This window comes from Melozone crissalis, unplaced genomic scaffold (assembly GCF_028551555.1).
Source record: "Melozone crissalis strain CALT ecotype California unplaced genomic scaffold, PUWL_Pcris_2 ptg000129l_1, whole genome shotgun sequence".
In the NCBI taxonomy this organism is placed as follows: Eukaryota; Metazoa; Chordata; class Aves; order Passeriformes; family Passerellidae; genus Melozone; species Melozone crissalis.
In genome coordinates, this window is record NW_026535903.1 from 761569 (window position 1) to 777367 (window position 15799).

The 15799-nt window shown below is 65.1% G+C and overlaps 2 protein-coding genes across 2 annotated transcripts; one reads left to right on the forward strand and one right to left on the reverse strand.

Moving 5' to 3' along the window:
- Window positions 1–3744: 3744 nt before the first annotated feature.
- SLC26A11 (solute carrier family 26 member 11) lies at window positions 3745–12957 on the reverse strand. Its single transcript, XM_054293052.1, has 17 exons — window positions 12943–12957; window positions 12488–12841; window positions 12031–12223; window positions 11795–11880; window positions 11233–11312; window positions 10961–11103; window positions 10481–10656; window positions 9727–9799; window positions 9338–9388; window positions 8969–9029; window positions 8551–8606; window positions 8052–8192; window positions 6894–7021; window positions 5432–5531; window positions 5117–5253; window positions 4494–4596; window positions 3745–3828 (listed from the first exon to the last, which is right to left on the reverse strand). Exons 1-17 carry the CDS (start codon window positions 12955–12957, stop codon window positions 3752–3754), a joined length of 1974 nt encoding a protein of 657 aa, XP_054149027.1. The 3' UTR covers window positions 3745–3751.
- SGSH (N-sulfoglucosamine sulfohydrolase) lies at window positions 12898–15760 on the forward strand. The gene is made up of 8 exons (XM_054293078.1): window positions 12898–13043; window positions 13328–13488; window positions 13609–13714; window positions 13875–14025; window positions 14225–14381; window positions 14502–14583; window positions 14658–14861; window positions 15101–15760. Exons 1-8 carry the CDS (start codon window positions 12956–12958, stop codon window positions 15658–15660), a joined length of 1509 nt encoding a protein of 502 aa, XP_054149053.1. The 5' UTR covers window positions 12898–12955; the 3' UTR covers window positions 15661–15760.
- The last annotated feature ends 39 nt before the right edge of the window (window positions 15761–15799 follow it).

The window sequence follows — 15799 nt, forward strand, 5'->3', positions numbered from 1 at the left end:
GGCACTGTGACCGCTCCCACTCAGCTGAGAGCTTTCCAAGAAGGCAGAGGAAACTCCCTTTTTATCTTCACAGCTTTATCCAGTCCTTCAAAAACCTGAGAAAGACAGCTCTGGGCCCAGTCAGGCAGCAGAGCAGATCTCTGCCTTCTGCAGGGGCTTCACAGGCTCCTCCACACTGCCTCCACCCCAGCTCTGAGAGCAAAAGCTTTGAACCTCAGCTACTTGGGATGTTCTTCCTACAGCATTCCAGAGCTGGAGATGCCAGGTTTGTAACCCTGCCATGCTGGAGTGCAGAGGGATGTGCTAAGAACTGACCCTGTGTGGACTGCAGCAGCTTCATTCTGATTTAGTGTGCTTTTCTAGTATCACATTCTCTCTGCCAACAGACCAGAAGCCATTCTGATGGCCCAGGTCATTCGGTCTTAAGCAAGTAAAGGATTAGGAAACATTTCCCCCAGCAGAACTGTATTGTGTACTTGATTCTGTCTCTGTTCAGAGTCAGAATTAATGTGTTGTCAAACAGAGTTCAGGGGTGAGTTCCGAATCTAGCAACAAGCTGTGAATCGGAAATTCTGTGTCAAGGAGGACTCAATCAGTCTATTAACACAAAAACCAGCACTACTTCATTGGTAAAATAAACTACTTCAACACTGGAGACCTGAGCGTGAAGACTGTGTAGGATGTGTCACCAACTGAATCACTTGTCTGTCTCCTGACAGTCACTGCAAAGTGAAGAAAACTGTCTCTGGTCAGGGGAGGTTGAGAGGAGAGATTGGGAGGGGAGTTTGGGACCAGAGCAGAGTGGGATGGGCTGGGCAGAGCAGAGCCCAGAGCCGCACGGTGACAGAGGTGACACAGGCAGCCCCCGGTCCCCGTGCAGCCCCCGGTCAAGGGGCAGGCCCCGGTCAGGGTGTGCAGCCCCGGGTCAGTGTGCAGCCCCCGGTCAGTCCCGGGGCCCAGCGCGGCCCCACAGGCCCCGGCAGGCCCTGCCCAGCAGCCAAGGGGGACAGACAGGCCCGGGGCACAGACACAAACACCGGCACACACAGCGTGAGGCAGCACAGCCGCGTCACCTCCTCCTCTGCCCGTTTTATTGTCAGGAGAGGAACCACAGCGCTTAAAGGCGAACCAACACAAACAGCGAGCGCGCCCCCGCGCTGAGGGCCCGCGCTCCCAGCGAGAGCCCGGCTCCCCTTCCCGGAGCCCTGCCTGGGGCTGCTCGGCCGGGCTGCGCCGGGCCCGGAGCCTCGTTCCGCCGGGCCGGGCCGGGCCATGGCCGAGGGTCGCTGCCCGAGCCGACCCTGCCGGGGCGGGGCCTGCCCTGTGGGCGGGGCCTGTATGCAAATGACCGCTCTCGCGCCTCGCGGATTGGCGGCTCTCCGCCCCCTCGGGAGATATGCAAATGAGGAGGGTGAATGAGCCAATGGCGTGGCGAAGGAGCGGTTGTATGCAAATGAGCCAGTTATGTATGTGAGGGGCGGGGCTAGCGCGGCTCCCGGGGGACACCGGGAGGGTTCGGGGGGGGGCACGGGGAGAACCGGGGGAGCGGGGGCAACGACACAGGGAGAGCACGGCGGGGACACGGGGAGAATCGGAGAAGGACACGGGGATAACCGGGGGCGGGAACCGGGGAGAAGGGAGAACCGCGGGGAACACGGGGAGAACCGGGAGGGAGACGAGAAGAACCGGGGGCGGGAACCGGGGAGGGACACAGGTGAGAACCGGGGAGAGACACGGGGGAGAGGCGTCCCAGGTGAACGGGGAGGAGATGGGAGTCCCCGGGCACGCACCGGAGGGCTCCGGGCAGATCGGGGGGCACCGGAGGGTGCAGCGGGAGCCGGAGCCGCGGCTGCCCCCGCCCCGCAGCCCCCAGGCCCGGTGCCCCGTGCCGCCACCCGCCGCCCCGGCAGCGCGACTCACCGAGTGACCGGGCACGGCTACGGGCACCGGCACCTGCAGCGCCCGCTCGTTCCGCCGCTCGCCGAGTCCCGCCCGGACAAGTTTCGTTTCTCCGCCGAGCCGCCAACTTTCGTTTTTGCAGTCACGGTCCCCGCCCAGCCCCGGCCCGCCCCGGCCGATCCCGGCCAATCCCGGCCCCGGGCGGCTCTCGGCGGATCCCGCCCTGCCCGGCCCCCATCCCGCCGGGCATCTCTGGGGGTCTTCTCCCGGTACCCACCGGGCATCGCTCCGTCCATCAGCCCGGTGCAGGTGTCCCCGGCCTCTCCCGGTACCCCGAGCATTCCCCCGTGCCCGGTGCCGGTGTTCCCGGCCTCTCCGGTACCCCCGAGCATCCCCTCGTGCCCGGTGCCAGTACCCCCGAGCATCCCCCATGCTCGGTGCAGGTGTCCCCACTTCTCCCGGTACCCCCGGGCATCCCAACGTGCCCGGTGCCGGTATCCCCCGCCAGCAGGGCACAGGACAGGCCCGGCAGCAGCAGGGAGGGCAGCTGTGTTGGAGGAGAGCGCTTTGTGCCGGTCCCGACAGCCAAAAGCGGATTCTGCACTCAAAAGTGAGGGCACAGTTCCCGGAGCCCACCAGGACCCAGCCCAAGACGGCTCCCAGCAGCGCTGCCCGCCAGCAGTGCTCACACAGGTTCGAGCTCACACACATTCCTAAACAACCAGCCCGTTTTACCCCCATGGCCCCGTTATCCCCCTCCTGGCATCCCCATGGTGCAGCAAGGAACTCACAGCTCAGTGCAGCCCAGGCAGGTGTGAGGCTCCCCAGGCAGGTGTGAGGCTCCCCAGGCAGGAATGCAGCTCCTGTGCAGGTGTGAGGCTCCCCAGGCAGGAATGCAGCTCCTGTGCAGGTGTGAGGGTCCCCAGGCAGGAATGCAGCTCCTGTGCAGGTGTGAGGGTCCCCAGGCAGGAATGCAGCTCCTGTGCAGGTGTGAGGCTCCCCAGGCAGGTATGCAGCTCCCGGGCAGATGTGCCGCCCTTCCAGCACCTCTGGCAGCAGGAGCTGTGCAGAACGTGCCCTCGGGCTCGGCTCACCCCACCAGCACCGCCCCAGTTTGCTTTCAGTTTCTATTCCCTGGCACGCTCAGCAGCACCAGAAGATAACTCCCCTTCCCGCACAACAGGAAAAAGCTTTCCCTCAGGAAGGCAGAGATCACACTGACTCGTTCGCAGTTTCTGATTTATTGCACCCTCGATGTCCCCAGGGCCGTTCGGGGAACTGAATTCCCGACCTGCCCAGCCCCACCAGGTGCTGTCCCCATGGCACAGCCTGGTGTCACCGTGCCTGTCCCCTCGGCAGGGCCCAGGCCAGGGGCTGCACCCCAGGGTGAGCCCAGCCCTGACCCAGGGCAGCGTTTGGCACAACACCCCACAGACAAGAGAAGGATAAAAAAGGTAAGGAAGGATAAAAATCAGTAAGGAGCACAATCCCAGACGTTCTCCCTCTCCCAGAGCTGGAGGCTGAGCCCCGTGGCACTTGGAGGGCAGCACAGCAGCCCTGAAAGCTTTGGGAGCTCCCTCTGTGTCACCACTGGAGCAGCCCAGAACGTGGAAAAGGTCCACAATTAAAACGGTCATTAAAAAATGCCAGCAGCTCCCTGCAGGGAGGATGGCTTTGCACTGGTCACTGTGACAGGGAACAGCTCTGTCCCCCAGCCCGTGTGGGGCTGGGCTGGCGCTGCTCTGTCCATCTCGCCGTGGGACATGGGGACAGACCATCTCCGTGCCCAGCTGGCTCCCAGGGAGGTGCTGGTGTCACTGGGGTGGCACAGGACGCTCAGCCCACACCGATGTCACTGGATGAGCCCGGTGCTCTGGGCAGGGCTGGCGGGGGGCTCTGCCCCGCTGCCCCCCAGCTCCCTGCAGCGCTCTGGGACAGGAGAGGGGAGGCAGAGTCAGGGCACGGCTCACATCGTGTCTCTGCCTGGCACAGAGGGCATTTTGCTGTTCCCAGGAGCTGTTCCAGAGCTGTGTTGGGTTCAGGATGAGGCTCCTGTTGATAACAGCCCCACGGCTCAGCTGCTGTGAGCAGCGCTTGCACTGAGCCAAGGACTCGCCAGGCTGCCCGGGCAGGGAGGAGCTGGCAGGGGCAGAGCCAGGAGAGCTGCCCCAGTGCCCAGAGGAGGTTGCAGAGCACAGGGCATGGTAGGAAACACTGGGGGGATGTGGCCGAGGGGCTGGCTGGGCATGGCTCAGAGGTGGTGAGCAAGCACCCTGTGCACCACTGGCTTTGGATATTCCTTTATGATTATTGTCATTTTCTTTTTCTGTCCTGTTAAACTGCCTCATCTCAGCCCAAGAGTTTTACCTTTCCTCTGATCCTGTCCCACCTCTATGAATGGGGAGTGAGGGGCTCTGTGGCGCTGAGCTGCTGCTGGCTTGAACCACCAGAGCTCACCAGGAATCCCCAACACCGGGGAGACCCAGTTCTTGGGAGGGGCTCCAGCTCAGCCCCCCAGCCCCCTGCAGCCCCCACTGTGCTGCCGTGCAGCTGGACAGGTCAGATCCCTTGGGAGTCCCCAGAGCCACACTCACCCCATCCTGGCAGAGCAGCCAGCGCCTCCCCTGCCTCCTCCCGGCTGGGGAAATGCTGGAATCCTTCTAAGTCTGCAGACAGGAGGACTTGGAGAACGGGCTCCTGAGGGCAGAGAAACCTGGGCTGGGGAGTGCTGCCCACTTCCCACCCCTGGGGCAGAGCCCCCAGCCCACCCCAGCACCCCCAGCCATCCCAGCATGAGCCCCCAGCCCACCCCAGCACCCCCAGCCATCCCAGCATGGGCACCCAGCCCATCTCAGCACCCCCAGCCATCCCAGCATGAGCCCCCAGCCCACCCCAGCACCCCCAGCCATCCCAGCATGGGCACCCAGCCATCCCAGCACCCCCAGCCATCCCAGCATGAGCCCCCAGCCCATCTCAGCACCCCCAGCCATCCCAGCATGGGCACCCAGCCCACCCCAGCACCCCCAGCCATCCCAGCATGGGCACCCAGCCATCCCAGCACCCCCAGCCCCAGCTCTGCGAGATGAAGGTGCTCGGGATGGTGATGGAGCCACCAGAAGAGAGGCCAGCACAGAGCCCAGGGAGGCCAGCACAGAGCCCATCAGCCACATCCACACCCTCCCCAGGCCCAGGGTGGCGTGGCCAAGGTCCCACACACCTGCAGGGCGCAGAAGGCCAGCGGCAGGCCGTGCCCGTGCAGCTCCTGCAGCAGCTCTGCCAGCCCCAGCACTGCCGTGTAATCGATGCTGCTGACGTGGCTGCAGTCCAGCAGCACAGGGCGAGCTGGGGACGCTGCTGGGAGAGCACAAGGTCATGTCCCAGTGAGCAGCCAGGGGTCCCAGAGCCAGGGCAGGGCTGCCAGGGTGGGGCAGTGGTGCTGTCACCGCTGGCACTCGCAGTGCTGGGCCTGGGCAGCGCCTGCCACCCACAGGAGGTGACAGCCGCGTCCCCAGGCCAGCCAGCAGCGCTGTACCTGCCAGAGCACGGCTGCACACCGAGCTCCTCAGGTGCTCCACGGCTGGGAAGTGCAGGCTGCTCCCCGGCTGCACCAGCAGCACGGCCCCCTCTGACACCTGGGGGGACACAGGGGCTCAGGGATGTCACCTCCCCATCAGGGACACAGCCACAGGGGCTCAGGGATGTCACCTCCCCATCAGGGACACAGCCACAGGGGCTCAGGGATGCCACCTCCCCATCAGGGACACAGCCACAGGGGCTCAGGGATGTCACCTCCCCATCAGGGACACAGCCACAGGGGCTCAGGGATGTCACCTCCCCATCAGGGACACAGGCACAGGAGCTCAGGGATGTCACCTCCCCATAAGGGACACAGGCACAGGGGCTCAGGGATGTCACCTCCCCATCAGGGACACAGGCACAGGAGCTCAGGGATGTCACCTCCCCATAAGGGACACAGGCACAGGAGTTCAGGGATGTCACCTCCCCATCAGGGACACAGGCACAGGGGCTCAGGGATGTCACCTCCCCATCAGGGACACAGGCACAGGGGCTCAGGGATGCCACCTCCCCATAAGGGACACAGCCACAGGAGCTCAGGGATGTCACCTCCCCATAAGGGACACAGGCACAGGGGCTCAGGGATGCCACCTCCCCATAAGGGACACAGGCACAGGAGCTCAGGGATGTCACCTCCCCATCAGGGACAGCTCCCGTGTCACTCCCTGCCCTCCTGGATGGAGTGGGAGGAGCAGGAGCCCCCATCCCTCAGGGAACCCCTCCAGCTCTCAGCCCAGTGCCAGCAGTGCCTGGGCTCTCTCCTGCTCCCTCCTAAGGATTTTCCCTCTCCTGCTCTCCAGCCTGAGGATTTTCCCCTCCTCCTGCTCCTTTAGAGGGGTCCCTGTGCTGTGCCCATGGCACACTGGGGACAGCACAAACAGGTCAGGAGCATCTCCCCCCAGCACCTCCCTGCCCTCAGGAGCCCCCTCCCAGCTCCCGGCCACGTCCAGGGGTGTGAGAAATGGATTTGTCAGGATTCCCAAAACCTGACAGGAAGCTCACACAGTCCTGTACGAGTGTATGCAAACTCTGAGAGATAAGGGGTGCTGGCTTAGGAAGGCCATGGGATAGAGATGATATTGTTGAGAGAGAGATTGAACTAGAAACAAGTTTCAACAAGTTTCAAACGATGGCCTTGCAGAAAGACCAGATATTTGGGAGAATTAGAACTGTGGAAGACGCATTGTTAACAGCAGCATTGTGTGGCAAAAGCTAATAGGCTGGGAATCATTATAAGGGATTGTACCCAGGATTCAGGCTGGCTTCTGATGGAATGGCACTGAGTTTTACATCTCCTATGTCTCACCCTTCATCCGGACTGATAATGGAATAAAATCCTTTAAAAAGCCTCTCAGTTGCCCCATCTCTGAAAAGCTGGGAAAACCAACACAAGGGCAGGGGAGAAGGGAGAAGCTCACCTTTATCGGGGGCCTGGCAATGGAGTGGAGCAGGAGAAGGCCAGAAACCAGCACCCCAGCCACGATTCCATACTGCACCTCCCAGAAACACAGCAGGAACGTCACACACAGGGGCACAAGGTCCAGCCCTGCAGGGGAGAGGGGCCAGGCTGGCTGTGGCTGCTCCTGGTGCCACGGGGCACTCGGGGACAGTGCCAGCTCTGCATTGCACAGGTGGCTGGGGCAGCTTCGGTGGAGCTGCAGGCTGAGCTCAGGGTGGGAGCCCTGGGGAGGGGCTGTGAACTGTCCCCTCTGCATGACAAAGGACCCAGGGACCCTGGAGGCATGATGGACACTTGAGAGAGTGATGGGACACTCAGACATTGATGGGATGCTCCGAGATGCTCTGAGACCATGATGGGACACTCAGAGACCATGATGGGACACTCAGAGATGGTGATGGGACACTGGGACAGTGATGGGACACTCAGATTCTGATGGGGCACTCAGAGACCATGATGGGACACTCAAGAGATGCTAATGGGGCACTCAGAGAGTGATGGGACACTCAGAGATGGTGATGGGATGCTCAGACAGTGATGGGACACTCAGAGATGCTCTGAGACCATGATGGGACACTCAGAGATGCTCATAGACCATGATGGGACACTCAGACACTGATGGGACACTCAAGAGATGGTGATGGGGCACTCAGACACTGATGGGACACTCAGAGACTGTGATGGGACACTCACAGACCACCCCTCAGAGACTTTGCACGTTTGTGAGGGGATAAAAGGATAGAAGCTCACAGGCTTCTTTGCTCTGGATCCCTCCTCAGAATCTCAAGCTGTCATTCTGTTATTTAGCTACGGCACCAGGATTAAATTATTTCAAGGATCTGCGTGTCTGTGACCCTGCTATGGGAAACCTGGGGTAGAGCTGAGAGGAGCCCTGCTCTGTGTGAGAGGGGCAGGGGAGCCCTGCAGGGGCTCAGTCCCAGCTCAGGGGTGGCTGTGACTGCCAGAGCAGCTCCTGCATGTGCCAGAGCGGCTCCTGCATGTGCCAGAGCGGCTCCTGCATGTGCCAGAGCGGCTCCTGCATGTGCCAGAGCAGCTCCTGCACGGCTGCACTGGGGCTCTGCCCCTGCCCTCACTGGGGCTCTGCCCCTGCCCTCACTCTGAACCCGCCAGAGCCTCCGGAAGATGCCAGCGTCGAACATGGGCACCACGGCCGAGATGATGACAGCAGCCAGCGCTGCCTTGGGGATGTAATAGAACAGAGAGGTCAGGTATGCCAGGGACAGCAGGACCAGGGCACCTGCGGGAGAGGGACCCTCAGCCACGGGCACCCGGCAAGGAGGGGTACCCAATACCCAGGGGTACCCAGCACCCAGGGGTACCCAATACCCAGGGAACCCCAACACCCAGGGGTATCCAACACGCAGGGATACCCAGCACCCAGGGATACCGAACATCCAGGGGTCCCAAACACCCAGGGGTCCCAACACCCAGGGGTACCCAATACCCAGGGAACCCCAACACCCAGGGAACCCCACACCCAGGGAACCCCAACACCCAAGGGTCCCTGACAGCCAGGGGTACCCAGCACCCAGGGGTCCCAAACACCCAGGGGTCCCCAGCACCCAGTGGTCCCTGAGGACAGGGCAGGGCTGTACCTGTGACGAGCCCTCCTGCGGGGGTGCAGACCCCTGACTGAGCATTCACTGCTGTCCTGAAACACAAACGCACCGTGCCAGGCTGTGCCAGGCTGTGCCAGACTGTGCCAGGCTGTGCCAGGCTGCGCAGGGCTGGGGCTGCTCCTGCCCACCGCCCACACCCCACCCAGGAGAACCCACCCTGTCAGAGAGGAACACCAGCAAGCCCCCGGCTTCAGGGACTGCACAGCAGGAAGGGAGGCGGCCCTTGAGGAAGGGAGGGTGGCCACTGGGACACAAGCGTAGCCCAGCCACCAAGGTGGGCTGCTGGGGACCAGGACACGAGCTCAGGGACCCAGTGGCACAGCACATCTGCCACTCAGGACCTTGCAGAGCTCCCTCACCACCACCAGTGCCCTGCTCCCCTCGTGCTACCCACCGGCCAAAGCTGCCCGTGATGGGGTACGAGGAGACAAAGGAGCCCAGGACGTTGGCAACACCTGGGGAGAGAAAGGAGCGGGGCTGGGGGGCACTGCTGGGTCTGTGTCCCCAGGAAAGGGGCACTGCTGGGCTTGTGTAACCAGGAAAGGGGCACTGCTGTGTCTGTGTCCCCTCCCTGACCCTGCAGGAGTGGCTCAGCCTGTTCTGGAAATTCCTGAGCTGAGAGAACGCCCGGGGTGGGGGCAGCATGCGGGTGAGGAAGGGAGAAGCTCAGGGCAGGCAGGGCTGCCCAGACGGGATCTCAGGCAGCCCAGGGGCTCTGGGACACCCGGTCCCACCCCTGCCCTCCCGAGCCAGCAGCTCTTACCCAGAGCCAGCAGCTCCTGGCTGGGGTCAATCCTGTAGCCATTCTGCGAGGCTGAAAGGAGAGGTTGGCGTTGGCCTGAGGCTCCCACGGGCACCTGCCAGGCACACGGAGCAGAACCAGCAGCCATGGGACAGCGCGGGCCCTGCCCTGGCACCCCTGGGCACAGCAGCACCCCGAGACAACGCTCACCTCCTGGGCAAACTTCAGCTGGGCACCCCAGGACCCCTCCTGCCAGCCCATGCTGGGAACTGAGCCCAGTCCCTCCCAGTGCCCCAAAAGGAACAGCACCTTCCCCAGCACCCTGAGCCCTGCAGAGACCCCCCCCCCAGCACCCCAAACCCCGCAGAGACCCCCCAGGAGCCCAGGGCAGGGCCCTGGCACAGCCCTACCAAAAGCCTTGGCAATGGCCACGCTCTCCAGCAGCCCCATGAGTGGCACCACGGCCAGCCCGACGCCCATGTCCTGGGAGGGAGGATCCAGGGGGGATCAGGGAGAGATCCAGGGGGGTCAGAGAGGGATCCAGGGGGGTCAGGGAGGGATCCAGGGGGGTCAGGGAGAGATCCAGGGGGATCAGGGAGAGATCCAGGGGGGTCAGGGAGGGATCCAGGGGAGATCAGGGAGAGATCCAGGGGGATCAGGGAGGGATCCAAGGGGGATCAGGGAGGGATCCAGGGGGGTCAGAGAGGGATCCAGGGGGGTCAGAGAGGGATCCAGGGGAGATCAGGGAGGGATCCAAGGGGGATCAGGGAGAGATCCAGGGGGATCAGGGAGGGATCCAGGGGGGTCAGGGAGGGATCCAGGGGGATCAGAGAGGGATCCAGGGGGGTCAGAGAGGGATCCAGGGGGGTCAGAGAGGGATCCAGGGGAGATCAGGGAGAGATCCAGGGGGGTCAGGGAGGGATCCAAGGGGGATCAGGGAGGGATCCAGGGGAGATCAGGGAGGGATCCAGGGGGATCAGGGAGAGATCCAGGGGGGTCAGGGAGGGATCCAAGGGGGATCAGGGAGGGATCCAAGGGGGATCAGGGAGAGATCCAAGGGGGATCAGGGAGAGATCCAGGGGGGTCAGGGAGGGATCCAGGGGGGTCAGGGGGGCTTGGAGCCTGCACAGGCAGCAGGGCAGCCCTAGGAGTGGCAGCACCCACCTGCAGCATGCTGGGGAAGGGGACGGTGCCGTTGGGCACTGCCAGGGAGAAGGGTGGTGGCCGGAAGGGTGGCAGCCCCTGGGGGATGCTGCCCGTGAGCCTGAAGGGCTGGCAGCCCATCACCTGGAAGGAGTAAGCCACCAGGCCAGCAAACAGGACCACGAGGGCATTGCGTGCTGCCAAAGTGGAGAGAGCAGCCATGAGCCCTGCCCGAGCCCAGGGCAGCAGGAGGGGGCAGGAGATGGTACCCGAGCTGCTGGGCACTGCCCAGCCCTGGGAAGGGGGCAGGAGATGGTGCCCACACTGCTGGGCACTGCCCAGCCCTGGGAAGGGACACGGGGACAGGAGCCTTGGCACTCCTCCTCCCTGCCCCACCTCCAGGTCTCGGCCCCTGCCAGCCTGGCCTTTCCCATTTCAGGCTCTGCCCTCCCTGACCCAAAGATGAGCCCGGGAGGGGACAGGCAGGGGACAGGGACACACCTGTGGCACAGATCCACACAATCAGGTGGCTGATCCTGACGGCCGGCGGCGCCGTGGGGACGGCCTGGGGCAGGCGGCTCTTCATGGCCCGCAGCCCTGCCAGCGCTGCCAGGCAGCTCAGCCCCAGCAGCGCGTCCCCGGCCCTGCAAGAGGCACAGCAGTGCCACCCAAACGCGCCCGAGAGCTCCACGGAGGGCAGGGCAGGGCAGGGGGTTTGTGTCACAGCCGAGAAATCGGCCCCAGGGATGGGGAGCAGGGCAGGGGGTGCTGACCTGGTCTCCCCGATCCTCCTCAGCGTCTCGTAGAGCTGCAGGAAGAACTGCCTCGGGATGCCCTGCAGGCCCAGGATGTTCTGTGCGGGCAGAAATGCTGCTGACAGCCCAGCCCAGCCCAGCCCAGCCCCGTGACCGCAGCCATTAGCCAACACCGGCCTGGAGCTGCTGCCAGAGGCTCTGATTTGGGTTAACCACAAGGGAAGTGTGGCAGCCCAGCAGAGCCTCGGGTCCCTGCGAGGCCAGCGAGGGGCTCCCGGGGCTGCAAACCACCCCCAGCTCCCAAATCTGCAAACCCACCGTGCCAGAGGATCGCCCAGTGCCTCCTGCAGGTGACCAGTGCCACGTCCTGGCTTTGCTGGTGCCCTGGCTGCCACCAGCTGGTCACCAGCAGAGGGTGTTCAGCTCGCTCTGCCCGAGCAGGGCGCTCAGGCACCCAGCAGAACCACGGGCAGGGGGTCCCGGGACCTTTTTGGGGCTCATTCCCCCAGCACCAAGCACATGGCCCAGCTGCACAGCACTGGAGAGAGCTGCAGAGGCACCGGGATAGGGCAGGTCCTACCTTGACCTGGTTGAAGCTGATGGTGATGGAAGCAGCTGATGTAAACCCCTTAATGACCGGGCAGGAAATGAAATCCAGAAGGAATCCTGCATGGGATGGGAGGCGGTGAGCACATCCTGACCCCAGCGGGACAGCGGGACAGCGCCAGCGCCCCGGGGAGCAGAGAGGAGGGAGGAACGGCTCCAGGCCGTGCAGCAACATCCCAAACACATCAGTGCACGGCAAGGGCATCTCACCGAGGCGCAGCAGCCCCATGGCCAGCTGAACGCAGCCCGAGAGGAAGGCGAGCAGCACGGCGTAGGCGGGCTGCTGGAAGGCGTACGAGGACACCAGCAGGGACATGATGGCCGTGGGACCCAGCGTCACGTCCTTGGCCGTGCCCAGCAGGCAGTACACGAAGCAGCCCATGAAGGAGGAGTAGAGGCCGTACTGCAGGGGGACAGAAGGGCACTGGCACAGCCCGGGGAGCCGCGAGAGGCCGGACACGGCCCGGACTGGGCTGGGCTGGGCTCGGGTCACCGCAGGGCCCTTGGCACACGGGTGGCATCGCGCCCGAGGAATGGGCGAGTGCACAGCGCCAGCCCTCGGTCACCCAGCCCAGCCCAGCCCAGCCGTGCCCGCCGCGCTGCCCGGGAGCGGGCCCGGCTCACCCGGCCGGAGCTCCGCGGGTCCCGGTGCCGGCCCGGTACGCACCTGCAGCGGCAGCCCGGCCAGCTCGGCGTAGGCCAGCGCCTGGGGCACGGCGGTCAGGCCCACGGCCAGCCCGGCCAGCACGTCCAGCGGCAGCCAGGCCCGGGAGTACCGCGGGAGCCAGCGCAGCACCGGCAGCGCCGGCAGCGGGCACCGGGACCCCGGCATGGCTCGGACCCCCGGGGCTGCGGGCCGGTACCGGGGCGGAGCGGGACCCTGCGGGTCGGAGCGGGATCCCCGCGGGTCGGTACCGGGGACGGAGCGGGATCCCCGCCGGTCGGTACCGGGGACGGAGCGGGGCACCGCGGAGCCGCCGGGGCCAGCCCCGCACAGCCCGCAGCTCCGCCCGCCCCGGATCTGAGCGGCCGGGACGCCTCATGTGACCGGGGTGAGGAGGAGCCGGGGCCGCCGGAGGAGCCGCCGAGCCCCGCTGCCGGTGCTGCTGCTGCTGCCGGTACCGGTGCCGGTACCATGCGGTCCTGGGCGCTGCTGCTGCTGCTGGGAGCGCTCCCGCCCGGCGGAGCCGCGGCCCCGGCCCGCAATGTGCTGCTGCTCCTGGGTGAGTGCGGCCCTGCCCAGCCCGGCCCCGGAACCGGCCCGGACCCCCCTGCCCGGGGCTGGGCGCTGGGGGCATCCCGGGATCGGGAGGGAGGGACGGCCCCGGGCTCCGCTGCATCCCCTCCGCAGCACCGGCCGGGGCACCCGCAGCCCGGGGGTGCTCCGGTGTCATCAGTGTCCCTCGAGCCCGGTCAGGGACACCCCGGGCGGACCCCAGGGACACCCCCGAGCTGACCCCGCACCCGGTCAGGGACACCCCGGGCTGACCCCGCTCCCGTCCCGCAGCCGATGACGGCGGCTTCGAGAGCGGCGCCTACAACAACTCTGCCATCCACACGCCCAACCTGGACGCGCTGGCCCGGCGCGGTTTGGTCTTCCAGAACGCCTTCACCTCCGTGAGCAGCTGCTCCCCGAGCCGGGCCAGCATCCTGACCGGCTTACCCCAGGTAGGGACACCCGTGTCACCGGGCCGGGGCTGCCAGCCCATGGCAGGAGTCACAGACACGGCTGGATGTGTTTTGGAACTGGGCTGGCAGCCCTGGTCTGACCGTGCCGTGTCCCCTCAGCACCAGAACGGGATGTACGGGCTGCACCAGGACGTGCATCACTTCAACTCCTTCGACGGCGTGAGGAGCCTGCCCCAGCTGCTCAGCCATGCAGGCATCCGGACAGGTAGGGGCTGGAGGAGCTGGGACAGGAGCTGGGACAGGCAGGGAGCACCAAACCAAACCCCACTGACGGAGCTCCCTGGACCTGTGGCTGTCGCTGCAGAGAGGAGACAGCACATCCTCCCAGCCCTGCTCCTCCACAGCAGCTGTCTGCGTTGTCACAGGGATAATTGGGAAGAAGCACGTGGGGCCGGGGGCTGTGTACCCCTTCGACTTCGCCTACACAGAGGAGAACAGCTCGGTGCTGCAGGTGGGGAGAAACATCACCCGGATCAAGGAGCTCGTCCGGCGCTTCCTGCAGAGCCAGGACGAGAGGTGAGGCTGCCCCCTTGTCCTGGGGAGGGCTGCACTGAGGATGTGTCCCCATGGCCCAGCTGGTCACAGACAGGGTCCCCCCACACCCAGATTAGGTGGGGGGAGTCCTGCTGACCCCAGCTCACCATGGCACAGCCCAGGAAGGTCCCTGGGCACCCCTTGGCTTCACCCCCTCCACATCCCCCCTTTCCATCCCTAGGCCTTTCTTCCTCTATGTTGCCTTCCACGACCCTCACCGCTGCGGGCACTCCCAGCCCCAGTATGGGCCCTTTTGTGAGAAATTTGGCAATGGACAGAGCGGGATGGGCTGGATCCCTGACTGGAAGCCACAGATTTACCAGCCGGAGCAAGTGCAGGTGAGAACCTGTGGGGATGTGTGGGGCTGCACATGGTGGCAGCCACCTTGTCACTGTCCCCAGTGTCACAGCAAGAGGGGCCTGTGTCAGCCACGTGTCCCTTTGCCTGTCCCCATTTAGGTCCCTCCCTTTGTCCCGGACACGCCGGCTGCTCGGGAGGACCTGGCTGCCCAGTACACGACCATCGGGCGCATGGACCAAGGTGGGAGCCTGGCCAGGCTGGGGCTGAGCTCTGACCCCCTCCCTGCCCCCTGAGCTCTGTTTCTCCTCTCACAGGGATCGGGCTGGTCCTGCAGGAGCTGCACCACGCCGGTTTCCTCAACAGCACCCTGGTGATCTACACCTCCGACAACGGCATCCCGTTCCCCGGGGGCAGGACCAACCTGTACCGCTCGGGCACCGCCCAGCCGCTGCTGCTCTCCTCCCCCGAGCACCCCCGGCGCTGGGGGCAGGTCAGCCCGGCCTTCGCCTCCCTCCTGGGTAAGAGCTGAGCGTGCCTGGGGCTGGGGGCTGCTCCCTGCACCAAATCTCAGGGTCCTGGCGCTGGAGACAGCCCCAAGCCCTCAGCTGGCAGGGCCAGAGCAGGGAAGGGAGAGGAGGGAGGACAGGACAGGGTTCCCTGCAGGGACACCATCCCTGGGGACCTTTCTGCCCCTCTCTGGGGCTGAGTTTCCTCCCACAGTGCCTGTCCCTGCTCTCACCCTTTTGCTCCCCTGCAGACCTGACGCCGACCATTCTGGACTGGTTCTCCGTCCCCTACCCCGCTTACAGCATCTTTGGCAAGAGGCGTGTGCAGCTCACTGGGAAGTCTCTGCTGCCAGCCCTGGAGTCGGAGCAGCCCTGGGCCACGGCCTTCCTGAGCCAGAGCCAGCACGAGGTGACCATGTACTACCCCATGCGAGCCGTGCAGCAGCGCCAGTACCGCCTCATCCACAACCTCCACTACAGGATGCCCTTCCCCATCGACCAGGACCTGTACGTGTCCCCCACCTTCCAGGACCTGCTGGGGCGCACCCGGGCGGGGCAGCCCACGCACTGGAACAGGAGCCTGCAGCAGTACTACTACCGACCCCGCTGGGAGCTGTTTGACTGCAGCCGGGACCCTGCCGAGAGCCACAACCTGGCCCCCGACCCCCGCTACGCCAGCGTGCTGCAGCTGCTCAGGGCACGGCTCCTCCGGTGGCAGTGGGACACCGGGGACCCCTGGGTGTGCGCCCCCGACGCTGTGCTGGAGGAGAAGCTGAGCCCCCAGTGCCAGCCGCTGCACAACGAGCTGTGAGGGGCACCTGCGCCCCCACAGGGGTGCGTTCCCGTGGGGTATGGACACCACCTGTGCCCCCACAGCGCTCTCATGGGGCTCACACCCCACCTGTGCCCCCACAGCGCTCTCATGGGGCTCACACCCCACCTGTGCCCCC

Bases quoted from the DNA above. Each gene is read 5' to 3' on its own strand.
- SLC26A11 (XM_054293052.1), bottom strand. The intron at 12,224-12,487 runs GTGCGTACCGGG...GTCCCCCTGCAG, and splicing joins TGGCCGGGCTGCCGCTGCAG to TACGGCCTCTACTCCTCCTT. The intron at 11,313-11,794 runs GTAGGACCTGCC...CTGCCCGCACAG, and splicing joins TCAGCTTCAACCAGGTCAAG to AACATCCTGGGCCTGCAGGG.
- SGSH (XM_054293078.1), top strand. From the start codon at position 12,956: ATGCGGTCCTGGGCGCTGCTGCTGCTGCTGGGAGCGCTCCCGCCCGGC. The intron at 14,026-14,224 runs GTGAGGCTGCCC...TTCCATCCCTAG, and splicing joins CTGCAGAGCCAGGACGAGAG to GCCTTTCTTCCTCTATGTTG. The intron at 14,584-14,657 runs GTGGGAGCCTGG...CTCCTCTCACAG, and splicing joins CATCGGGCGCATGGACCAAG to GGATCGGGCTGGTCCTGCAG.